This window comes from Mollisia scopiformis, assembly GCF_001500285.1.
Source record: "Mollisia scopiformis unplaced genomic scaffold LY89scaffold_15, whole genome shotgun sequence".
In the NCBI taxonomy this organism is placed as follows: domain Eukaryota; kingdom Fungi; phylum Ascomycota; class Leotiomycetes; order Helotiales; family Mollisiaceae; genus Mollisia; species Mollisia scopiformis.
The window spans coordinates 484602-506973 of NW_017263595.1; the positions used below are offsets into that span (position 1 = coordinate 484602).

The window sequence follows — 22372 nt, forward strand, 5'->3', positions numbered from 1 at the left end:
CCAGCGGGGCAATTGCGTGTGAAGGCCAATCAGTGGCAACACTCACCTCCCGCGAGGCCAATCTGGGTTTAGCAGCACTGGAAATTGACTTGGATTGAACTGAAGTGAACTCCTGCAACTTTGCTGCACCAACCTCGCCTCGCCTCGCCTCGCCTGGTCATTACTCTAGTCTGTTTCTGTCTCTTCTACACTCCGTCCTGGGTCCTGAACTGAACTGACGGAGCACTCACTCTCCAACCCATGACGCCGGTGCTGCTCTCTTTCTTCCCCCATGCCCTGCAGCTGCACTGCACTTCCTCCTTCAGCCATCACATCACAGCCAACCAAAGCACCTTCCTCCCGCGACCACTCACTCACTCCCTTGGTCCTTCCTTCGACCATTTCTGCAGTGTCCGCCTCGAGCAACTGCATCTGCATCGCACGAGAACTGCTGTCGCTCGAAAGAGATCGTAACATCCTCCCCTCGTCATAGATCTCCCGATTCAATTGAGAACGACATCAATGCATCGACGATCCGAAAAGCCTCAAAGTAGCTGAGTGCTACCCCGTCGAAAGAGTGGCAGAGAGCGAGAGAGATGGACATAGACGGACCCGCCCCTCCTGGGGCCGCTGCTCCCACGCCCAGCAGCACTCACACGCCAGAGAGTCTGCGACAGCGTCAACGAGATCGCCTTTCCCCTCGAGGTCGGTTCGCGAAGACAAGTCGCATATCGGAGAGTGTGCGAGAGATTGATCCGTCACGGAAGAATGGAATTACACTATCGCCAGCCCCGAAGCCCAAGGCCATTGGAACCCGATCGTCGGACTTGATGAAGAAGAAGCAATTGCAGGACGGCTTGCGCAAGGAAAACAGTGTCAATCGACGTGCTAGGAGAGACGCAGAGGATATGAGATATGATGTGACGCCAGACGGTGGTTCAGCGGGACGAGAAGGACGACAGTTCACGGTTGCAAAGGTTGGCAACAATGGCAAAATATATCTTCGGTAAGACAAGAAGGAAAACATGCTTGATGATGTCGTTGTTTCTCTTATAAGGCATGATGTTTGGGGTAAACAGTGGCTGACACAGGAGTATAGTCCTACAATTCGTCCTGCAAATCAACGGTACCCTCAGCCGTCGTTCGTTTTCCCCATCACCCCACCAAGCACTGCTGGACTGGATGCATTGGTAGCACGCAACGAGGCCGATGACTCTCAACGAGATAGTCTGTGGACTCCTACGCGTTCACCAGCAACGCCTGCTCAACGTGATCGCGATCAATACTTTCCTCAAATCAAATCGCCGACTCAAAAACCGCGCCATAAACGTGCGCATTCATATTCGACCGTGGATGAGCAGCACGTACCGGTATTAGACTCGGATGCAGGTGCTTTCAAGGTGGTAATTGAGAGGCCAGGGACCGGACCAAAGCCTGCTGAGACTTTCATTGGAATACCGACACTTGAGGTCCCAATACCTTCATACAAGTTAGGCACGCCTAGATTCAGTATGCGCGGGACGGCATTCCTTCGAGGATCGTCCTATACCACCACCGATGACATGCGGTCTAGCGTCTTTTCCTACAAAGATGCATCCCGAGAACAAAGTACCGATCGACGACCGCGAATCCTTTCTCGGCGTCACTCCGACGCGTCCCCACAACCTTACCAACCTGCTGTTCCCGCAAGTCCTTTCGGTGGCTCGAACCAGTCCATTGCCCCTGGTATCATTCGACAAAGGACAGCCATCACTCCTGACATGTTTGACGCTCTTACTTTCAAACCAGAGTGTGATCATCCTTCCGTCGTCCGATACTCAGCGAGTGGAGGAATAAGAGCGGCGACTCCAGCGCGCCTGGTAGCTGAGATCACCTCCCCGACCTTCGTAGACTATGACTTACTGTCTGACTTCTTTCTCACCTTTCGCTCGTTTCTCGAGACATCAGACTTATTGTTCATGCTAATCGCGCGTCTCAAGTGGGCCTTGGCTAGAGGTGACGAGACTGGAACGGTAGTCCGGGTCAGAACCTTCGTGGCGATTCGACATTGGATTTTGAACTACTTCCTGGATGACTATGTTGTTGATTATGACTTGCGGGTCTCGTTTTGCGATCTGATGAACAACTTCGCCCGCGATATAGACCAAGATCCTGTACGCACGAAGATTCCATTGAAGATTGTTGGAGAACTGAAGAAATGCTGGAGGAGAGTGTGTGCATTATATTGGGATGGACCGGAATTCGATGCAGACCTTGGACCTGATATTCCTATCCGACCTGGAGGAGTGGCGGGTTCTCGAAATCCAAAACTGGACCCGAGCTTTTGGGAAACACATCCAAATGGACCTCCAAGATTAGACGGTATCATTGAACCAGATTTCATCGATTCCGAAGCGGAAGCTGCCGATCGTCAAAACTTCTTTGCAGATGTTTCTCGTGCTGGTCATCTCGATACCATGATTATGCCTCACCAGATTCCGACGATCCAGAAAGAAGATCCTTTGGAAGATCCTCCTCTATCGCCTACAAGTATAATGAGCGAAGACTTCGTCTCCTGTTCTTTCCCATCACGTACGCGAGCAAACGGAGGCACAAACCCTCTACGTGCTCATCCAGTCCCAGCAAGCTCAATCTATGACACGTCACCTCACGTAGCAACAACGCCGAGAGCCCTCACTGGCAAACGAGTCCGGCCGACGCATGCACATAAACGGAGTGCAAGCTTCTCTGATTCGCTTAGGGATAAGAGAGCGCAGCAACAACCTGTTCACAAGGTTATATACAAGAGTACTGAGCTGTTCCTTGCTCTTCCTTATGCTGGAAGTCTCGTCAGGGGAAATCTTTTCCCGCCCGGACAGGCCTTTGTCGAAGTCCTCGCTCCCAGTACACCTGCGGAAATGAATCGCCAGACGACATTATTTCCTGGCACAGGTGCAAACCAGAAGGGTCCTTCTGCTATGTCTGGACCTGGGATGAAAAAGCTCTTGGGTAGTGTTCGTCGTGCATTGAGTACTAGGACCGGCCAAAGTCCGAATGCATCTCCAACGCAAGGAAGCTTTCCTAACATCCCTCCACTGGGAGTTAGAGGTGCGACAATCAATCGTCTTCCTGGTACCGCAATTGTCCCGCAAGCTCGTCCCCGCAATACTAGCGCGAAAGCACCTATGCGTATCGATCTGCTAGGAGCAGAAATCGCTGAAGACTTTAAAAAGGCTGTCAGAGAGGATGCGGAAGCAGAAGCAGAACTACGAGCAGCTGCGGATCACAAATCAACCAAGAGCAGTGAACACGAGACTGCTCTAAACTACTCTGTGATGGCTCCAGACATTACCTTTGAAGATTCCCGGCCTACTCCTCATAGAGCACCAGTCAGTGAGATGACCACCGGCAGCAAATCAATAGTCATCGTAGATGATACACTGCCTACCGATCTGCCAGTGATGACAGGGGCCTTGCCAATGAACCCATCTGTCGATACATTTGCCGATACGTTTATGCATCCGTCTGGAGGACCTACACCACCTTCAACACCCCCAGATGCTCCTCTTGGAACCCCACGACGATCATCCCATCTCCTGGGCCAACATACTAGGACTCGATCACATTCCTTCGAGCAGACCCCTTCTCTTGTGAATGATTCTCGGCCTTCAGGAGATGATGGCCGTTCGCCAAGTCATAGGCCACCAGGAAGGCTCGCAATGCGAGGAGCTCGAGGTCAGTCGTACAAGTCAAAACGATCCCTATCTTTGCGGCGCTATGCTTCTTACCACAGCGGCTTTACTCGAGATCTCAGTGAGCGCAGCTTCGATGCCTCAACTTTCTCCGAAGCTGAGGACGTACACCGACTCTCAGATGTACCGTCAGTGCCCTTGCCTCTTCGAGTTCTTCGAAGACGTCCAGGAGGTGATCTGCGAGCAGTCTCCAATGTTGGGGATCTGAACGCTCATCCTCTCCGAAGACCAATGTCAACAGGATCACTGACGACCTACTCGGAGTCTGTTCGCAGCTCATACTTATTCGGACATGTGTCTAGCGATTATGTTGACGTTCCTCAAGAAGAGCAACCCCAGACGACTTCGACGTTCTCCTTGGGAGCATTGGCAGAGTCTTCGCCAAAACCCCGTGCTTCACTTTTCAGCACGCACTCTTCTCAACCAGTCATGCGCCCATCATTTGAAAAAGAAGCTCAAATGCTTGCACAGATTCCGGACGACGAGGACGATGACGGTGGAGTTGAATCTGCGCTTTTGAAGTTAGAGGGCAAGTTTGAGAAGAGACGCTCTGATGTATCTGGACAAACTCAACCGCAAGAGCTCTTAGCGGATGGCAACAGCTTCGGTCGCCAAGTCAGCACAATCGACGAAGAAGAGGAAGAAAAGCGACGCCACCGACAGAAGCATGTTCTTGAGACTGGGATGACAAAGACTCCACCACCATTTATCGAAACATATCGACCTCAGCAGGTCTCCAATCTCGAAGAACTAAAGCCTACAGTCTATCAACCTCGAAGAATGCAACCTCCCGCGTCTTCAATGCTCATCTCACCTAGATCAGTCGAGTCCTACAACTCGATACCACTTTTAGAAAGAGGCCTGACCGATGATGGCAACGAACGTAGAGAACGCAACTGGTCGGATCATTCGATTCTACGAGATGCAAGCAACGAGAGAGCTGCTTTCGAGTTTCAGACACCTGAATCTTCCCATGTCAACTCGTTTGACTTCATCGAAGAGACTGACAGCATGAAGAGAATTGCCGCAGGAGACACGAGACCAAGTGTTAGTCAGTCATTTCTGGACACTGACAGTGATGCACGTAGCGATCTTTCGTCCGAAATATCCATGGAAATCATCTCAAGAACGGAGTATACTGCGCACGACTCAACTTCTACCCGAGCCTTTCCTCCCTTCCGCTCCGGAACCAACAAAGAAAATGATCTTCCATCTCATCCCTTGGCTCATCCTCCATCGCCTCCCATGACGTTAATTCAAGCTCTTCAGTTGTCCCCCAACACGGCTCACATTCCAATGGTTCATGAGGGCCAATTAGACCAGCAGCAGAAGCAGCACAAGGCACTTCCGCCAACGCCAGAGATTACTCCTACTGCCACCTTTCCCATTAAAGGATTTGGAGGCACTAGAGGAGCTTCTCCAACCATGGATCCTCTCAGGTCACATCAAATTCCTGAAGCATCTCGCAAAACTTCAGTCCATTTGCCTTTCACTTTGGCATTTGATTCGCAGGTTCTTGCTCAGCAGTTCACCTTGATCGAGAAAGATGCTCTGAATGAGATAGACTGGAAGGATCTCATCGAGATGCGTTGGAAGGATGCCTCAACAGAATCTCGTTCTTGGGTTGACTTTCTTCGCGCTTCTGAACCCCGCGGAGTTGAAGTTGTCATTGCCCGGTTCAATATCATGGTAAAGTGGGCTGTATCGGAGTGTGTGTTGACCCAAGACCTCGGAGAGCGTGTGCGGTGTATCATCAAGTACATTCATATTGCTGCACATTGTCGCAAGTACCGCAATTTTGCAACTATGACTCAACTCACTGTTGCTCTTACCTCGAAAGATGTTGCGCGTCTCACAAAGACCTGGGCACACGTACCAGCAGCTGATGTACAGACCTTGAAGGAACTTGAGACTCTTGTTACGCCAACACACAATTTCCACAACTTGAGAGCTGAGATGGAAGGCGCTGGAGGTGATCAAGGATGCATTCCTTTCGTCGGAATCTACACTCATGACTTACTTGTCAACTCGGAAAGACCCAGCCAAATTGCAAGCACACCAACCACGGAGCCGTTAGTCAACTTTGAGCGCTGCCGTACTGATGCTACGATTGTCAAGAATCTACTGAGATTGCTGGAGGCCAGTCAACTGTACAGATTCGTTCCGATCGAGGGGGTCACAGAGAGATGTTTGTGGATGGCTGCACTCTCTGACGAAGAGATTTCTAGATACGGAAAGATCATTCAGCCATGATCGACTACAATGGATCCACCAGCGACTCTCCACAAGCCTCAACAACCAGGCCGGTCATTACGGTCTCCATTACGAAAGTCCATACCCTAATGGACACTTCTTGTAACAACTTATTGTTTTATTGCTCGAGATTCGACGTTCGATTCTTGTTCCTAATATTTTGCTTTTAATGTGCTTAGTACTACTGTCATTCTTTGTTGTTTTTATCTGTCACGGCTCGACGGCCTATTTTATTGAGTGGTTATGATGGGACGAATTTTCTTGGATTGTCTGTCCATGATCGAGGACGACAACATTGTCAATTTATGGAGTGGGTGTAGATATGGAGGAGTCCAGCGGTTTGCTTGTACTGAGCGCTGGAGTCTAAGCGAGAGATGTAGGTATAGCGGACTGGTAAAGGGGTGGATTGTGATTTGGCATTGCATTGCATTGCGTGTGTGATGGTATGGATGGAATGGTATACCCCAGTTTTTTGCAACGAGATTTTGGAAGATAAGATACCTATGAGCTACTGTATCTTGCTGGGAAGGAGCTAGCTAGTGTCAGGATGAGAAGAGGAATGAATAAATGGCTTTGAGCTGATAATAATTGATTTGATGTTTTGATATGACTCGTGATGGACCCCTTCGGATGGACGAGGCGGAATCTCAGCCTTGCGTGCGAGAATGTGGAGCCTTGAACATATCCATTCCTAGTGATTAACAAGCTATGGACAATAATACATTGTGAAGATCGACTCCAGACTCCAAAGCAATGAATCTAATTGTTGGGGGTTTCAAACAATAAGTTGAGCACAAACCCAAATCTTGAAACAGGATCGTCAGTGACGTCTTGTCTGAGCCCATCCAGCTAGCCTTGTGCCGTTCGTCAACATCAACACTCACCTCACTTCACACAACCCACCATCAAAGCCTCTATTCCAATCATTACACTTACCTCTCTTGACGAATTGATCCGTGAGTACCTTTCCTCTCCATCCAGCTTCTCGCATACTAACCCAACCCAGTCCGCACCTCCCTCCACCGTAACCCAACATGACAGACCTAACCCCAAATCCGCCCTCTCAAATCAACATTCGCTACCCCTCCCTCTACCAAACCTCCTCCGCCTCAGCTACCCAAGAAGAAGCACCAGCCTGGCAACCACCCCCACTAGAGTTCCTCGAGCGGACATGGACCGTTACCCATAGCACGCTGCCCATGTGGCGCAAAGCGAAGAACGTGAGGATTACGTATAAAATTATCCCCGGAAACGGCACGGGGACAGGGACGGGGCCGGTGTTGTTGGATGATGTGGTTGAGAGTGTACCTACTGCACGGGTGAGTGTTTCTTTCTTTCTTTCTTTCTTTCTTCGTTTCTGGGAAAAGTAAGGAGAGAAGTTGATGATGGGATGGAATAGACGTTCCTCCCACAACCGAGGATGATTAAGGGCGTCGATACACCGGATGAGAAGGTGCCGGCGGCGTGGAATTGGATGGGGAGGGGGTGGTTGAGGATTACTAGTAGTCATTGGGAGGTCTTGGGGTGGGGAGAAAGGGATGGAGAGGGGGATGGGGGGAAGGAGAGGTGGGTTGTTACGTGGTTTGCGCCGAGTTTGTTTACGCCGGCGGGGGTGGATGTTTATTCTGATCGGAGGGGAGGGGGGAGTCACGCGTTGGTGGAAGAGTTGTTGCGGAGGTTGGAGGGGTTGGGGTGTAGGGAGGTGAGTGAGGTTTGTAGGGGGGAGATGAGGAAGGTTGTTGTTGATGATGCTTAGGGGGTGTGAGAGAGGGGTGGTGTGGGAGGAGTATTGAGTGTATTGCTAATGTTGGAGTTTGGGGCAGATAATAATGGATGTTAGGGAGCTTTTGCTTTGGTGGACAATCATGGGTTGCTGAATCTCTGAAATGGCATTAGATATCATAACTAGTAGCTCATCGATCATGATGTCTGTGTCGGTGACTATGACTATGACTAGACTTATGTCTGTCTTTATGTCTGTCATCTCCCCTAAATGAGCTTCGCCTCGGATCACTATCTCTTCGCTTATGCTCCCTCTCCTTTTCCCGACTCCTATCCCCATCTCTATGCTCCCTCCTCGATTCACCGTCATCTAACCTGAAACTATCCAAATCATCCTCTTCATCACGTCTCCGTTTCCTCCTCCTCCTATCTTCCTTCTTCAACGCTTCCAATTCCCTCTCTTTCTCCTCCCTCCATTTCTTCCTCTCCTTCTCAACATGTCTAACCTGCGCAGCACCCGCTTTCATCATAGCCAACGGATCACTACTAACCAACCTCTGCACCTCCCTCTCCTTTCGCCTCGGATCTTCATTCCCCCAAATATCCTTCCCTACCACCACCTCACTCTCCGTCTCATCTTCTCGACCAGCCTTCGAATACCAAGGTTGACCCCCAATATCCTGTTTGAACCCCGCTGCGTTCGAGAAACGCATAGTATACTGATCTTCATACTCCTTCTTCTTCTTCGCAGCCTCAGCTTCCGCTTCCGCATTCTTCTCTTGACGCTTGGGCTGAGATTCCGGGAACAGAGAAATATGCCCCTTATGATCCGTCAACGGGGCACCAGAATCCTTCCTCAGAACAAGCTGGCTCGTCTGCTCCGACCGCTTGGCATCTTCTCTCACCACCCGCATTTCGAAATCCGTATCATTCTCCCCGGCTTTCTTGCGCCTTTTACGTTCTCTGCCATCTTCTCGCCGGGGTTGGGAGTCCTGGTCATCTTGGGAAGAGGTGATGGGTAAAGGTGTAGGGACTTCGCCGCGAAGTATTTGCATGCGTCGTTCGGCGTCGAGCTCTTGCATGCGCTCTTCTTCGGCAGCCTCGCGGGCTGCGGCAATGGCTTCATCGCGTTTGACGCGCTCGATGTTGTCGGTGTTGTAGACGTTCCATGATTTTTTGCCTAGGAGGTGGCTTGGGTGTGTTAGCAGGTTCTTGGAGAGAAGGTTACATTGTTGTTGCTTTATTACAGTGTGTTCTGTAATAGAAGGTAGAGCAGAATACGATAGAATAAGAAAATGGATAGACTTACAGAGGCATGATTGCAGTCTTCAGTTCCAAATCTCCCACCTTGACAAACAAATCCAAGTCGAGGCTGAGACCGTCGATAGTCGGCTGCGATAACGTCGGCGCGGCCGTTGTCTCTGTGGGGAAATCGCCGCACCTCGTTTTGGTGGGGCTCTCAGCACCTGAAAGAGCGAATCCCAGCCCGACAGCGACCCTCAGATCGCCCCCTGCTGCGCTCCCGCCTACAGCTGATGTCAAACTTGTCAGAGACAACAACCGCAAAACAAGAGGAACTGCCCACGACGGAATCCGCATTTTCACCGTAAAAGATTTTAGGATAGTTCGGAACAAAGGACAGCACGACGCAGCAGCTTTATTTACGATTTGTGGAGAGGGATACTTGGCTTCTTGCTGAAAGAGTCATTGCTGGAAAGGACAGAGGTGTAAGCTCCTACAGCTTACAGGCCACGAAGGCGTAGGCTAACGCGGAGGACACTTATACGAAACGAAGATTTACGACTCGACGATCATTCAAGAACACGAATAGCCTCAGAAAGAATAACGACCCCGCGCAATGAATATCCGACAGAACCTCTTTGGCCAAAGTCCAAAAGCCGGACGGACAGCAGGCGGATACGATCGTCCACCCGCAACTCCTCCAAGAGACGAAGTAATGGTGGGCGGATATGATGATCCAAGACAGTATGGGAATCCGCCCAGACAGAGCTATGGTGCTCCTATGTCTCCGGAGAGACAAATGCCTTCACGGCCACCCGTTGGTAGAGCGCCTCCACAGCCGAAGTCTCCTGGGAAGAGAATACCGTTGAGGATAGCGAAGGTAGAAGACAAGACTTTGCAAAGCCAATACATTTTCGGGAATCTGTGAGTTCACAAAAAAACAGTAACGGTTAAGGAAATCCCTTGCTGACGACCCTTACAGATGTGCGGTATCGCCTATGGATTTTCCTCCCTCGCGAGATGGCTCGGATCTCTATATTCTCCTGAATGGAAGAAATGTGGTTACAGCTCGACCGTTACAGGGATTTCCTCCTGGATGTATAAGTCTGTCGGATCCGCAGCGAACATGGTGCGATGTGGGAATGATGGATCAAATTACAGCTGAGCTTTACGATCCCTTCCAACAAGGCCCAAGCACATATCTAGGAGCTCTTGATGTCGATGTGGGATTTGCGTCTCTGAAGAAATTCACGGAGACTCCATATGACCAGGATGTTTTGGCGGATGTGTTCATCAAGCAATTCGAGAACCAGATCTTTGCTCCGGGACAAAGGTTACTCATGGATTACAAGAATATCCCTCTGATGTTCATGGTGAAGACTGTACAGCTGGTTGATCTGAGCATGGAGAAGAGCTCTGGTGCTGCGCCTACAGTATCGAATCTTGCTGCGCGGGGTATCTTGACTAGACATACACCGATTACGTTTTACAAAGATGCGAAATCACCAATCAAGCTTAAGGGATCTTCCAAGCGGCCGGCCGCCAATTCCATCATTGCCCCAGATTTCAAGTTCGAGGATATGGGAATTGGTGGTCTAGATACAGAGTTCAGTGCCATCTTCCGAAGAGCCTTCGCTTCACGTATCTTCCCTCCGGGTTTGATTGAGAAATTGGGTATTCAGCACGTGAAGGGTATTCTGCTTTATGGACCTCCTGGTACCGGAAAGACGCTTATTGCGCGTCAAATTGGAAAAATGTTGAATTCGAGAGAGCCGAAAGTCATCAACGGTCCAGAAGTGCTGAATAAGTATGTCGGTCAATCAGAAGAGAATATTCGAAAGCTCTTCGCGGATGCTGAGAAGGAGTATAAAGAGAAAGGAGACGAGAGCGGACTCCACATCATCATTTTCGATGAGTTGGATGCGGTCTGTAAACAGAGAGGTAGCGGAGCTGGTGGTGGAACTGGTGTCGGCGACAGCGTTGTCAATCAATTGCTGTCGAAACTCGATGGTGTGGATCAACTCAACAATATTCTGTTGATTGGAATGACCAACCGTATGGACATGATTGATGATGCTCTCCTCCGTCCTGGACGTTTGGAGGTGCATATGGAGATCTCACTTCCGGACGAGGCAGGCCGAGCTCAGATCTTGAAGATTCATACCTCGAAGATGCGGGACAATAATGTCATGGATACGGACGTTAATGTTCTTGAGCTTGCTCACATAACGAAGAACTTCTCGGGAGCCGAGATTGGAGGTCTGGTGAAGTCAGCATCTTCCTTTGCTTTCAACCGCCATGTCAAGGTTGGCACTGTTGCTGGTGTCAGTGATGACATTGAGAACATGAAGGTCAACAGAGGAGATTTCATGAATGCTCTTGAGGAAGTCAAACCCGCATTCGGTGTCTCTGAAGAGGAGCTCGAGACTGCCATGAGCGCTGGCATTCTGCACTACAGCCCATATATCGAGAATATCCTCAAGGACGGCCGTCTCTTCGTCGACTTGGTCAAGAATTCAGCCACCACTTCATTACTGTCAGTTCTGCTTCATGGTCCACCAGGATCAGGAAAGACTGCTCTTGCGGCGAAGATTGCGAAGGACTCTCAATTCCCATTCATCAAGCTCGTCTCTGCTGAAAATATGGTTGGATTCAGCGAGATGGCTAAGATCCAATACCTAAACAAAGTCTTCACAGATGCGTATAAATCACCACAAAACATCGTCGTAGTAGACAACATCGAGCGAATCATTGAGTGGGTCCCTATCGGACCACGATTCTCGAATCCAGTCCTCCAAGCCTTGATGGTTCTCCTCACGAAACAACCTCCCGCTGTAAGTATTTTCCCCTCCTTCTGTATATAATTGATTAAATACTGACCGACTGCCACAGCCCCGCCGTCTCCTCATCCTAGGCACAACCTCCCAACGCTCCGTCATGCGCCAACTCGACCTCCAACAGATCTTCAACCGCGAACTCGCCGTGCCGAACATCACCTCGCACCAGGAACTCGCGTCCGTGCTGCGCGAAGTACAAGCGTTCGAGCACGAGAGCGATCTCGCGGAATCGCTGAATGAATTGAGATCTATTACGGGCACGGATGAGGTGGGTGTGGGGATTAAGAAAGTGTTGCTTGCGGTTGGGGAGGCGAAGCAGGATAGTGATATGTCCGGGAGGTTGGCGCAGGTTATTAGTGAGCAGATGGTTGCTAGTCGAGGATAGAATATGGAGTTGGGGAATGGCAGAGAAAAGAAAGAGTGTAGAATAGTAGAATGTATTGGGTCTGGTTTGACTGTTTTTAGTTTACGTGGTTACTACCTCGTACTCGTCGCTATGTAAGTGAGAACAGGCTATGGCAGTGTTCTGGCCCCCATGACATTATAAAATCTGGGTTGGGTTTTGTTGCTTGGTCTTCTAGTGCTTGGAGTTGGACAGGACTGAGAAGGATTAAGATGAGAGCGAGTGGATTCACATTAGAATGGTTCACATCATGGCGAAAGCAGAATTGTTCCAATAAGTATGCACGTGGTATTTCCATTCTTTTTATGTAACTCGTAGAGCACCATGCCACCACCGCAATGAACCCAAGTAAAAAACAAGCAGACAAAGATGAGCTATCCAGCCCAGCGCCTAAGAACGATCCAAACCACGCCAGACTCCTGTGTAGCAGCAGCAGCAGCATTTATGATACAGAAAAGAAAGTTCGTTCATTGCGAACATTCAGTTCTTGTTCTTCTTCTTTTTCTTCTTTTCTGACTTTTCGCCTTCTTCTGCATCATCTGCTTTTCGCTTCTTGCTGCTGGTGTCTGGTGTGCTTCCCGCTTCCGATGGCTTGGGTGTCTTGACTTTCACGGGTGTGTTGTCCTCGCTGACTTTGATGGAACCCTTCGCTAGCTTCTTCTTGTACTTCTTCAGGCTGAGACCCATGGCTTCGGCAGCCTTGATATCTGGATCTTCGCCGTTCTGTTCTGGTTCAGATACTACTGCCTTCGCTGCGGCTTTGGCAGCTTTCTCGGCCTTCTTTGCGGCCTTTGCGAGGTTGCGCTCGTGTCGCTCCTTCTTTCGTGCCTTTTTGGCTTCCTTGGTGTTGCCAGTTATCGACGATTGCCACTGCTTATCAGATTCTGAGTCTGAGCCTTCCTCTTCATCAACCTTCTTTACGTTCGCTACTGGCTTCGCCTTGGTGCCGTTCAGGTTTGGCGGTGCGAGACCAAGCCCAGCATCAACATCAGCCATCTCTTCATCGGAATCTTCATCCTCGTCAACTTCTTGGATCAGGGGCTTCTTGACTTCCTCAACCTTGCTCTTCTTCTCTTTCTTCTCCTTTTTCTCCTTCTTCGACTTCTTCTCGGAAACAGGCTCGATGGCAGCAGGCTCGTCACCAGTAAGTCCGTCGGCATCAGCGTTATACTTTCGTGCCTCTTTCACTTCCCATTTGCCCGGTGTGGCAGCCTTCCCATTTGGTCCAACGGCAACGCCTCTGGGCAGTAATGGTTTGCCTTCAAGAGCTCGAAGATGTCGCTCAATCTTTGCACGTGATGTGACACCTAGAATCGACCTCTCCTCATCGTCAATATCGTCACCCTTGCCTTCACCTGAAGCGCTCCAGTCCGACAGAGCATCCACACGGATTCCAATAGCAGCCTTAGCCGCCAACATACGAGCAATCTTGCCCTTGTTCTTTCCTGTAGCTTGACCAACCAAAGAAGCGTGGTAGATGAGACCATACTTTGGTGTGTCGTGCTTGGTCTTCAAAGCCCTGAACAACGCTTTCTCAGCACCGAGAATTTGAATGGTACTGGCAGGGCTCTTTGCAAGGTTCATGAGAGATCCAGAGTGTGCAATCAACCTAGCTCCGACTAATTCGCCAACCATTTCGGTCAAGTTGGGTGCGATGGCTGCCATACGAGCGGTGAGGTATAGGGAGAGTTGCTGGCGGTATTCCGTGAACCCAACAACTTGTTCAGCGAGAAGTTGGATATTGTCCAAATCTTCTTGAGTGATTTCAGTTCCCATACTGACTTCCGCAGCGGCCTTAACAGCAGTCTCAATCTCCTCTGGTAGAACCTCGGACAAATCGGTATTCGAGCAGTTTGTGCGCATACCAACTGTCAGAATAACTCGAGCATAAGCAAGGTTATCATTGACGATCTTGCCCATCTCAGGGAAATGCCATCCGTACCACTCCTTAACTCTCATAGCATAGGTATTCAATTCCTTGTCCAAGTCGTCGAGAAGTGCGATAGCTTGAATAATCATGGTGTCGACCTTGTCTGGGGAGAACTTGAGTTTGTGACGTGACAGCGAATGTGAGAGACCCAATGCCATTGTAGAGATGTTCTCTTGCTTGAGGCCTGGGATTAAAGAAGGAAGTTGGTCGCGAATCGCACGGTAGATCTCGTTCGTCGTCGAGTCGGAGATGGGCGTAAGAGTCAAGCCTGGCAGCTTATTGATAGCAGAGGCCAATTTGGGGTCGGCCACAGCCAGAGATGCTTTCTTTTCATCTTTGAGGGTATCGAGCAGCTTTCCTAAAAGTCCAGAGACTTTGCCCTCAGTGATACATGCAACTTCTTCCAGCGCACTTGCTGCACTATCGAATTTCTCAAAGGTCTTCAATTTCAAGCTACCAGCGCACTGTAGTCAGTACTGTGCGACGAAGTTGTAAAAACGCAATCGCATGTCAATTGAACTTACAGCTCGTTAATGGCCTCCGCATCTGAAGAAGAGAGGTCATCTTTCTGCAGAATCTTCTTGTCTTTGGCTTTGAAAAGGGCAAAGCCCGCGGCAGTCTCTGTGAGGACGAAAAGTCCCATCTTGAATATGAAGATTGTTCTGCGGTCGTTATGTTGCCAAAATCTCGATACTCAATTTTCTTCGAGAATAAAAAAGTTAGCGTTTTTGCTTGTTCGCGCTAGTCGTAGCTTCGCGAGGTCGCCTATTGGTGCGAAAAGCGGGTCTATATCGACATCGATCAAAGCTCAGGCAGGTAGCTACACATCGCTGTCGAAATACTCAACGATCAACGCCGCAACATATCCGCAAGATGGAAGGCCTTCTATTCAACGTCAATAATGGATACATCGAAGGGATTGTAAGAGGTTATAGAAATAAGTATGTTCTCTTCTACGATAGGACGTATGATACTGACTCTTGTCCCAGTCTTCTCACTGGCCAAAACTACAATAACCTTGTGCAATGCGACACCATTGACGGCAAGTCATCTCCTGTAGATACTTTGCAGCCAACTAACCTATTAGATCTCAAATTACAGCTTGGTCCTGCGTACGGCGACTTCCTTGCCTCCCTCCCTCCCAACCCCTCGACCTCGAGCTTAGCTGCGAGAACGACCGACAAGCTCATCTCAGAATTCCGATATGTACGAGCAAATGCAGTCGGTTCACTGGCGAAATTCATCGACTTCCTGACTTATGGTTATATGATCGATAATGTGGCTCTACTGATTACTGGAACCCTACACGAAAGAGATACCCGGGAATTGCTGGAAAGATGTCATCCACTGGGCTGGTTCGAGACAATGCCCGTCCTTTGTGTGGCCACCAACATCGAGGAGTTGTATAACAGCGTCTTGATTGAAACCCCACTTGCACCATACTTCAAGGGAAGCTTGAGCCATCAGGATCTGGATGAGCTCAACATCGAGATTGTCCGAAATACTTTGTACAAGAACTACCTGGAGGACTTCCACAACTTCGTCAATACAGATCCAGAAATGGCTGGGACGCCTACAGCAGAAGTTATGACGGAGATCTTGGAATTTGAGGCTGATCGACGAGCTATCAATATCACTCTCAACTCGTTCGGTACAGAGCTATCAAAGGCGGACAGAAAGAAGCTATACCCTGCCTTCGGTCGTCTGTATCCTGAAGGCTCCTATATGCTATCAAGAGCAGATGACATCGAGGGTGTCAGACTCGCTGTTGATGGTGTCGGTGACTACAAGAGCTATTTTGAAGCTACAGGAATGGGCCAAAACAGCACTGGCGCTGGAAACATGAGTGGAGGGGCTGGATCAGATGGGAAGAGCTTGGAAGATTTGTTCTATCAAAAGGAGATGGAGATCTCGAAGGGTGCCTTCACAAGACAATTCACATTCGCTATTGTCTATGCTTGGGTTAAACTACGGGAACAGGTATGTCTTTCCAAGTTCTCCTCGTTGCAATGCTAACTGTATATCAGGAGATTCGAAACATCACATGGATTGCTGAGTGCATAGCTCAAAACCAGAAGGAGCGCATTGGCAACTACATTAGTGTATTCTAAATTCTCAGCATGTTTTGATAGTCCCTTATGTTCAACCTCAGCGACATGCTTCTGCTCATGGTTTGTAGTTGTTATCATAGGTGGGAGGCGCAGGGAGATTATGGACATGGTTTACAAAGTGCTTCGTACTCTTCATATCCTCTATAATACATGCCTTAATGGCCTGTGGTGTACATAAGCTTACAGGCTGATTTCGCCCTTCCACGTCCCTTCGCTCAATCCCAAAGTGTTGGTCACATGCTGCCATCTATCACCCCCGCGTTCCTTTGTCCGTAGGTATCTTAACAACTTTTGTCTCTTGTGGACCATAATCCTCAAGTTCCTCTTGTTGACCTTATCCTTCTTGCCTCCTCTCGTATCTAGTTGATCTGCAAGAACTCGAATCTTTGCTGTCAATATCGCAATTTGCACTTCGGAGCTCCCAGTGTCTGGTCCTGCTCTTGGTGTCTTCTCTGGCAACGGCTTGTCTCCCAGAATCAATGGATTTGTTGGAGCTCGAGGTCTCAGAGTAGAGTCCGTCTTGTGTCGTCCAAAAATATCTATACACCGCATAATGTTCGCTCGCGTCTTATCCTTCTGACTTGCATTTGCCAGACTGACAATCCTTGCCAATGCTGCCGTAGCATTCTTGTGACCTTCTTCATGCTTCTTCTTTGCTGCCGCTTCCAGTGCAGGATCTGCCGAATCTCTAACCTTGTCGATAACGGGTTCTGTCAGAAGCTGAGAATGCCTGATGGATGCTTCTAATTCAGAAGGTTTGAGGAAGTGATTCAGAAGAACATCATCTGCAGAAGTGATTCGTACGCCTTCTGAAGGGTTTTCGGTAGAAGTGACCTCCTGGAGAACTGCTGAGCCACCAACATTGTCAAAGGATTGTACGAATTCTGTGGTGATTCCTCGGACAGGATCTCCTAATGCTTCTTTCCGTTGTTTTTGAAGCTCAGCTTGCCGTGATGTATTGGCATCCTTCCTTTGTTTCGCCTGTGCTAAAGCATATGGATCTTTATATTTCCTCCGCTGTGCCATTGTTACCAGATTGGCGACTGGGATGATGGGTAGTTGGGGATTCGAGGGACTTGGTGCTGGTCGCAGACATACTTTTATATGGTTAGAAGGTATTGTGAATATTAATACGACATCTACTCACATTTCGACACGCTAAAGCGCAAAGGAACCGATATTCGAGGAGGCATGACGAGTTACTTTTTCATATCGATGTCCCGAAGCTTTCTGAGCATCAATTGAGAATATTGTAGACTAATTCTATTTGAGCATAGCGCGGATCGGACAGTGAGCGCCCGGAAATCAAGGCCAGAAGCTCTTTCACGTGATAATTTCGCTTAGTTCCACCGCCCGGCAGTAACTTTTGAGCCTCCCACATTCGAATATCAAATTCGCGAATTTTCCTTTCTTCGAATCGCGAACGGCGACAATCATCTTCACGTTAATTCAAACCTCGAAGGTTCCCGAGATAAACCATCTTCACGTCAATCAACCGCAAAGATGGCTCCTTCACAACTCCCCCCAATCTTCAATGCTACCTCCCAAGACATTGAGATGCTGCTGTCTGCGCAGTGCCATTTGGGATCCAAGAACTTGCAGACACACATGTCGCCATACCTCTGGAAGACTCGCCCTGATGGAATCAATGTTATCAACATTGGAAAGACCTGGTACGTTATCAAACTGAGTTCGTGGGGAGATATGTGGGCAAGATCGTAGTGAAGCCCGAAATAGGCTCAGGATTTTACAACGTGGAGAAGCTGCGAAGCATATCAAACTACTCTTCAGACGCATGGACTGACAGATTTTGGATCGCAGGGAGAAGATCGTTCTCGCAGCTCGTATCATCGCCGCCGTTGACAACCCAGCCGACATTTGTGTGATCTCTGCTCGTCCTTACGGTCAACGTGCTGTCCTGAAGTTCGCCGCCCACACCGGTGCCGTCGCCATTGCTGGTCGTTTCACTCCCGGTAACTTCACCAACTACATCACCCGATCCTTCAAGGAACCCCGCCTCATTATCGTCACCGATCCCCGTACCGATGCCCAAGCTATCAAGGAAGCTTCCTACGTCAACATTCCCGTTATTGCTCTCTGCGATACCGACTCCCCAACTGAGTTCGTCGATGTCGCTATTCCAACCAACAACAAAGGTCGTCACGCCATTGGTCTGGTCTGGTGGATGTTGGCTCGTGAGGTCCTCCGTCTCCGTGGCTCCATCGCCAACCGTGAGACTGAGTGGGATGTCATGGTTGATTTGTACTTCTACCGTGATCCTGAGGCTGAGGAGAACAAGGAGGCTCTTGAGGAGAAGGTTCCTGGTGCTGATGAGGTCGGAACAACTGCTATTGAGACTGGTTTCGCCGCTACTGGAGGTGACTGGGAGGTAAGTTGTTCTACTTGGCATACAAACAATCATGTGACTAATTTCACCACCAGGTTGCCGGTCCTTCTGCTACCGCATTTGCTGGCGCTACTACTGCCGCTCCAGCTGGTGCTGGCTGGGATGCTACTGGAGCTGATGACTGGGCCGCTTCAGGTACTGCTACTGGAGAGTGGGGTGCCGCTACTGATGCCACCAAGCCTGCTGGCGAATGGTAAACTTGCGATCACAAAAAGAATGGACTGTTTTTATACGGCCGTTTTGCTCAGGAGTCAACTTGATATTTGTTCTTATGAGGGAAAGAAGCCTTTGCTGCTGTCACTCTTTCAGTGGTAACGGAGAAAGCCCTGAACTATCAAACATTGGAGTTGCTTGACCGCGCTCCGCTCTTGTGCGTTCGGTCTTCATAGGAGCATAGCATGGCGAACTATGAAATAAAAGTCCTTCAAACCTTAAAGTATTCATCATCAGCTTTTGATGTGAGCTGCTGTATCTCGAATCAGCCTTGTTGCGATTGCGAAATAATGTACAAGGTACATTGATGCATTGAATATGCTCGAGTGAAGTCCTCGATTCAGTCGCTAAGTCTACTCCATGTCATTAATGCTCTCAATGTTAGAACTGCAAACAAAGTTGAAGCATGATGTCACTGTCAAAAAGTCGCATTCTCCATGGTCGCTTATTTGTGCAAATTGTTCCCGTCTCGTGCATTTTGTGCCGCACCGTCAACGTCATCTGCTCTCTTGAACGATAACTCCGAGCATTGAAACAGAATAGCCAAGTCTACATGGCCTTTGCAAACTAGTCGTCTATTCGTAGCACTCTCTTCTTCAACGTTCCTCAATGTCTTCATTCTAGCACAGATGTCTCCAAATCAATTGACTTTGTTACTTCTCGAAGATCCGGACTCAAGTCAACCGCGGTCGTCGGGGCTTTCTGTAATAACAACATCTATATGTCTAGTCATTTCATCCTTCTTGATGTTGATATGTACCTGCATAATACATCCTACAGTGAAGAGACGTTGATCTTGTTTGAGCCGCACCTCGCTCGAGCTCGAGAATAAATTAAAGCAGAATGACTTGTCAGATTTCTCAATCCCAATAATCCTTGTATCTTTTAGGGCTTGCAATATCTATCTTTCACATAGTGGATCACATATAGCAACCCTCCACGTGAGTGGTCCACAAACGATCACAGTCTCGCGATGTCAACCGATCCCCCATGCTGACTCATCTGCACCATCTCCCCCCTATTTTCTCCAGGATATCAGATCACGAGGGGACGGGAAGAAGCCACTATCACAGGCATTGTCTCAGCAATCAATCACGCTTGAGTTACGCTACAACCTCTAGACCAAAACAAGGCATATCTGACTTCACCCCAGACACATCTCACCACTCACAGCATCTCGTTAGAGCTCACAACAGCATAAAAAACACGTGAATTACTAAAACAAGCATACCCAGCCCTTTCAGGCAGGAAATCCAAGAATAATGCGCCAAAAAGAAGACCACGCTTTCCCTGAAACAGCAACATACCCTCCAGAAGCAGTAAGAAACCGCCCAGATCGAGTAAGAGGTTCTGTGGCCCCTCTCACGCATCACACCCATCACCCAGACCACCTGCACGTACCACCCCGTCCTGGCGATCCACCAGAGGCGCGACGCACCGCAGAAGCCCAGGCACACCCGCCCGTCCCGCAGAACGGCCGGCCAGGAGCGCACTGTGACTGGCATATGCAACAATGGCCGCACACACCAATCCGGGAGCTACTGCACTCAGCGCCTCTGCAGCGCAGCGCCCGCCGCCGTGGAACCACGCAATCATCCCAGCGTCCAATCATAAGTCATAACGGTCGTAGCCTGCGTGTGGAATACGCGCGCTGTAAAGCAGCAGTGTGGGGAAGCGACCCATTAGCCGCCCACCACCAACGACATGTCCTGCTTGCAAGGAAATAAGATATGTACATGAAGGAAGTAAATAGAGGAGAAGAAGCGACGATGACAATAAACTTCCACTTTTGGAAATGGGTATTTTTGGCGGACAGGCAGAAATGCTTAGTATTCTGGCGATGGGTAGCGGGCTCGCGCTTGTCGGTATTCTGCTGGGTGTTTGCGAGAAGCCTTGGTCTTCATTGATCTGGAAATGCTGTTAGTAGACTGTTCAATAGCAATAAGGTAGAAAATGGCTCTGATTGCGCTTCCCCTGGAGAAGTCGCTGCAAGCGAGAATTGGCGAAATTGTGAAGACTTACGAAACGCGCTTTTGAGTCCACTCCAAATCCCTCTTCACCTCCTTAGCATCTTGATAGCCTTCAGCCAATCTGGCTCTTGACTTTGCAATTCGCTGTTGCGCCAATGCTTGCAAATCGAGAAGTTCTCGGTGCTTGGCATTCAACAATCCTGAGCTGCTCCAGATTAGCGAGTGTTTGCCAATCGCAGAGAGTGGAACTTACGTTTGCGCTTGAACAGCCAAAGTGCGATCAAGCGGGAGAGGATCGAATGCGCCCTGGAAACGATCTTGCATGTACTCTTGCATATCTACGCCGTTGGCGGAAGACGTGCTATCGTACTCGCTTGAGCTTCCGGCGTAACTGCTGGAAGTCGCAGAGTAGGCAGAATGACCGTAGGTTCCAGAACCTGTGGTGACAGATTCGGGAGCCTCAGGTGGAGAGACTGCATAACCAGAGACTGCGTAGCCATGAGTGGCGGGAGCATACGCATATTGCTGTTTGTGAGGAACGGCAATGGGGAGGGAGGTGGTTTGGTAGTAAGTTGATTGGTATGCCATTGTGAAAAGTGAGTAAATGTCAACTGACAACAAAGTGGTAAGTAGTTGAGAAGTGTTGTGTGTGTTGAGGTGTGATGTGGTAAAAGGGGATGTAAGAGGTAGGTATATGTATGAGTATATGTTTCTAGTAAGGCAAAGTGAGGCTTAACTTGTAAGACAAAGTGTTTGTAAGGCAGTGAGGTCTGAGAGTGTGCAAACTGATGGAAAGGAAAGAGAAAGGAAATCTCTCCAAAAGGTCTTTCGACCTCCCTTTTATACCTTTTCAGAACCCTTCTCGCTTGAGTATCTACCAACCATCGAAGGAGATTGAGGGGGATGGACTTGACCCCATCGTTCAGACTCCGTATCTATGACCCCGCTCGAGGAGGATGAAGATAGGCTGATCATTCTTGGACTTCCTCACTAGTTTCATGCCACCAACGTCTCCGATCCGCACTCCCGCCCTCTTACGTTTGTCCCGAGCCCTCCCAAGCTTGGAGAGAGTATCGACGATGGGGTGATCCCTGGAATTCTGGCTTACGGAGCCGGGGCGGATTGGTCTGGACTGGAATTTCTATTGCTCAGAGATAGCCGTCATGCCATTACATGTGCCGAAGTCGATAGGCATTGGCTGGATATGGGGAGGGAGGGCAGAGGAATTCTCATGGTTTGGATTTTCAAGGCACTACGCCGTGGTTTTTTTCAAACGAAGAAGCGCGCTGACCCGCCCCGCACAAAAGCAGCGATGAGACATGGCCGCAAGGCAGAATGAGAATGTGGATGTATGTGGAGGGCAAGAAAAAAAGCTGGATGGCTAATATGTGAGCCAGAGAAGTTGTCATTCATCGGGCAGACACGCATCGAAGGCGAGTATGTATGTTGCGTTGTTCATTCGCTTCGAAATCTTTTTTGCTCTCGACCCCTGGCACACAGGATCGTCATTGGGCGTGCAGCAAACCCAGCGAATCCAGCGAACACCTCAAGTGCCAGAACCAGCTAGTGATTGA

At 49.3% G+C, this 22372-nt stretch overlaps 10 protein-coding genes across 10 annotated transcripts; 6 read left to right on the top strand and 4 right to left on the bottom strand.

Moving 5' to 3' along the window:
- Nucleotides 1–575: 575 nt before the first annotated feature.
- On the top strand, nt 576–5963 carry LY89DRAFT_735421 (ras GEF; the record flags this gene model as incomplete). Its single annotated transcript, XM_018220011.1, has 2 exons — nt 576–985; nt 1079–5963. The coding sequence occupies 2 exons, from the start codon at nt 576–578 to the stop codon at nt 5961–5963; spliced, it is 5295 nt and encodes a 1764-aa protein (XP_018069653.1).
- Nucleotides 5964–6676: 713 nt separating this feature from the next.
- Nucleotides 6677–7719, top strand: LY89DRAFT_708184 (uncharacterized protein; the record flags this gene model as incomplete). Its single annotated transcript, XM_018217666.1, has 3 exons — nt 6677–6919; nt 6970–7282; nt 7363–7719. Exons 2-3 carry the CDS (start codon nt 6998–7000, stop codon nt 7717–7719), a joined length of 642 nt encoding a protein of 213 aa, XP_018069654.1. The 5' UTR covers nt 6677–6919; nt 6970–6997.
- A 113-nt stretch (nt 7720–7832) lies between these two features.
- On the bottom strand, nt 7833–9073 carry LY89DRAFT_648528 (uncharacterized protein). The gene is made up of 2 exons (XM_018212019.1): nt 8995–9073; nt 7833–8876 (listed from the first exon to the last, which is right to left on the bottom strand). Exons 1-2 carry the CDS (start codon nt 9000–9002, stop codon nt 7877–7879), a joined length of 1008 nt encoding a protein of 335 aa, XP_018069655.1. The 5' UTR covers nt 9003–9073; the 3' UTR covers nt 7833–7876.
- Nucleotides 9074–9195: 122 nt separating this feature from the next.
- On the top strand, nt 9196–12420 carry LY89DRAFT_783470 (AAA-domain-containing protein). Its single transcript, XM_018222687.1, has 3 exons — nt 9196–9851; nt 9910–11761; nt 11820–12420. The coding sequence occupies exons 1-3, from the start codon at nt 9544–9546 to the stop codon at nt 12147–12149; spliced, it is 2490 nt and encodes an 829-aa protein (XP_018069656.1). The 5' UTR covers nt 9196–9543; the 3' UTR covers nt 12150–12420.
- Nucleotides 12421–12433: 13 nt separating this feature from the next.
- LY89DRAFT_686075 (Nop-domain-containing protein) lies at nt 12434–14787 on the bottom strand. Its single transcript, XM_018215202.1, has 2 exons — nt 14622–14787; nt 12434–14550 (listed from the first exon to the last, which is right to left on the bottom strand). The coding sequence occupies exons 1-2, from the start codon at nt 14738–14740 to the stop codon at nt 12648–12650; spliced, it is 2022 nt and encodes a 673-aa protein (XP_018069657.1). The 5' UTR covers nt 14741–14787; the 3' UTR covers nt 12434–12647.
- A 144-nt stretch (nt 14788–14931) lies between these two features.
- Nucleotides 14932–16411, top strand: LY89DRAFT_708188 (vacuolar ATP synthase subunit D). The gene is made up of 4 exons (XM_018217667.1): nt 14932–15038; nt 15087–15139; nt 15185–16077; nt 16125–16411. The coding sequence occupies exons 1-4, from the start codon at nt 14971–14973 to the stop codon at nt 16206–16208; spliced, it is 1098 nt and encodes a 365-aa protein (XP_018069658.1). The 5' UTR covers nt 14932–14970; the 3' UTR covers nt 16209–16411.
- On the bottom strand, nt 15945–17441 carry LY89DRAFT_686077 (ribosomal protein-like protein S15). Its single transcript, XM_018215203.1, has 3 exons — nt 17356–17441; nt 16126–17305; nt 15945–16078 (listed from the first exon to the last, which is right to left on the bottom strand). Exons 1-2 carry the CDS (start codon nt 17399–17401, stop codon nt 16389–16391), a joined length of 963 nt encoding a protein of 320 aa, XP_018069659.1. The 5' UTR covers nt 17402–17441; the 3' UTR covers nt 15945–16078; nt 16126–16388.
- A 175-nt stretch (nt 17442–17616) lies between these two features.
- LY89DRAFT_708190 (40S ribosomal protein S0) lies at nt 17617–19045 on the top strand. Its single transcript, XM_018217668.1, has 3 exons — nt 17617–17881; nt 18030–18597; nt 18651–19045. The coding sequence occupies exons 1-3, from the start codon at nt 17712–17714 to the stop codon at nt 18810–18812; spliced, it is 900 nt and encodes a 299-aa protein (XP_018069660.1). The 5' UTR covers nt 17617–17711; the 3' UTR covers nt 18813–19045.
- A 576-nt stretch (nt 19046–19621) lies between these two features.
- LY89DRAFT_108819 (uncharacterized protein) lies at nt 19622–20675 on the top strand. Its single transcript, XM_018205060.1, has one exon. It carries the CDS (start codon nt 20091–20093, stop codon nt 20553–20555), a length of 465 nt encoding a protein of 154 aa, XP_018069661.1. The 5' UTR covers nt 19622–20090; the 3' UTR covers nt 20556–20675.
- LY89DRAFT_108760 (putative biogenesis of lysosome-related organelles complex 1 subunit KXD1) lies at nt 20605–21767 on the bottom strand. Its single transcript, XM_018205059.1, has 3 exons — nt 21052–21767; nt 20851–21003; nt 20605–20736 (listed from the first exon to the last, which is right to left on the bottom strand). The coding sequence occupies exons 1-3, from the start codon at nt 21384–21386 to the stop codon at nt 20655–20657; spliced, it is 570 nt and encodes a 189-aa protein (XP_018069662.1). The 5' UTR covers nt 21387–21767; the 3' UTR covers nt 20605–20654.
- Nucleotides 21768–22372: the final 605 nt, after the last annotated feature.

Bases quoted from the DNA above. Each gene is read 5' to 3' on its own strand.
- LY89DRAFT_708188 (XM_018217667.1), top strand. From the start codon at position 14,971: ATGGAAGGCCTTCTATTCAACGTCAATAATGGATACATCGAAGGGATT. The intron at 15,039-15,086 runs GTATGTTCTCTT...CTCTTGTCCCAG, and splicing joins GTAAGAGGTTATAGAAATAA to TCTTCTCACTGGCCAAAACT. The intron at 15,140-15,184 runs GCAAGTCATCTC...CTAACCTATTAG, and splicing joins GCAATGCGACACCATTGACG to ATCTCAAATTACAGCTTGGT.
- LY89DRAFT_686077 (XM_018215203.1), bottom strand. From the start codon at position 17,401: ATGCCTCCTCGAATATCGGTTCCTTTGCGCTTTAGCGTGTCGAAAT. The intron at 17,306-17,355 runs GTGAGTAGATGT...ACCATATAAAAG, and splicing joins GCGCTTTAGCGTGTCGAAAT to TATGTCTGCGACCAGCACCA.
- LY89DRAFT_686075 (XM_018215202.1), bottom strand. From the start codon at position 14,740: ATGGGACTTTTCGTCCTCACAGAGACTGCCGCGGGCTTTGCCCTTTTC. The intron at 14,551-14,621 runs GTAAGTTCAATT...GTGCGCTGGTAG, and splicing joins GCGGAGGCCATTAACGAGCT to CTTGAAATTGAAGACCTTTG.
- LY89DRAFT_783470 (XM_018222687.1), top strand. From the start codon at position 9,544: ATGAATATCCGACAGAACCTCTTTGGCCAAAGTCCAAAAGCCGGACGG. The intron at 9,852-9,909 runs GTGAGTTCACAA...CGACCCTTACAG, and splicing joins CAATACATTTTCGGGAATCT to ATGTGCGGTATCGCCTATGG. The intron at 11,762-11,819 runs GTAAGTATTTTC...CGACTGCCACAG, and splicing joins TCACGAAACAACCTCCCGCT to CCCCGCCGTCTCCTCATCCT.
- LY89DRAFT_708190 (XM_018217668.1), top strand. From the start codon at position 17,712: ATGGCTCCTTCACAACTCCCCCCAATCTTCAATGCTACCTCCCAAGAC. The intron at 17,882-18,029 runs GTACGTTATCAA...TTTGGATCGCAG, and splicing joins ATCAACATTGGAAAGACCTG to GGAGAAGATCGTTCTCGCAG. The intron at 18,598-18,650 runs GTAAGTTGTTCT...TTTCACCACCAG, and splicing joins CTACTGGAGGTGACTGGGAG to GTTGCCGGTCCTTCTGCTAC.
- LY89DRAFT_108819 (XM_018205060.1), top strand. From the start codon at position 20,091: ATGCGCCAAAAAGAAGACCACGCTTTCCCTGAAACAGCAACATACCCT.
- LY89DRAFT_108760 (XM_018205059.1), bottom strand. From the start codon at position 21,386: ATGGCATACCAATCAACTTACTACCAAACCACCTCCCTCCCCATTGCC. The intron at 21,004-21,051 runs GTAAGTTCCACT...AATCTGGAGCAG, and splicing joins TTGGCTGTTCAAGCGCAAAC to CTCAGGATTGTTGAATGCCA. The intron at 20,737-20,850 runs GTAAGTCTTCAC...CAGCATTTCCAG, and splicing joins TGGACTCAAAAGCGCGTTTC to ATCAATGAAGACCAAGGCTT.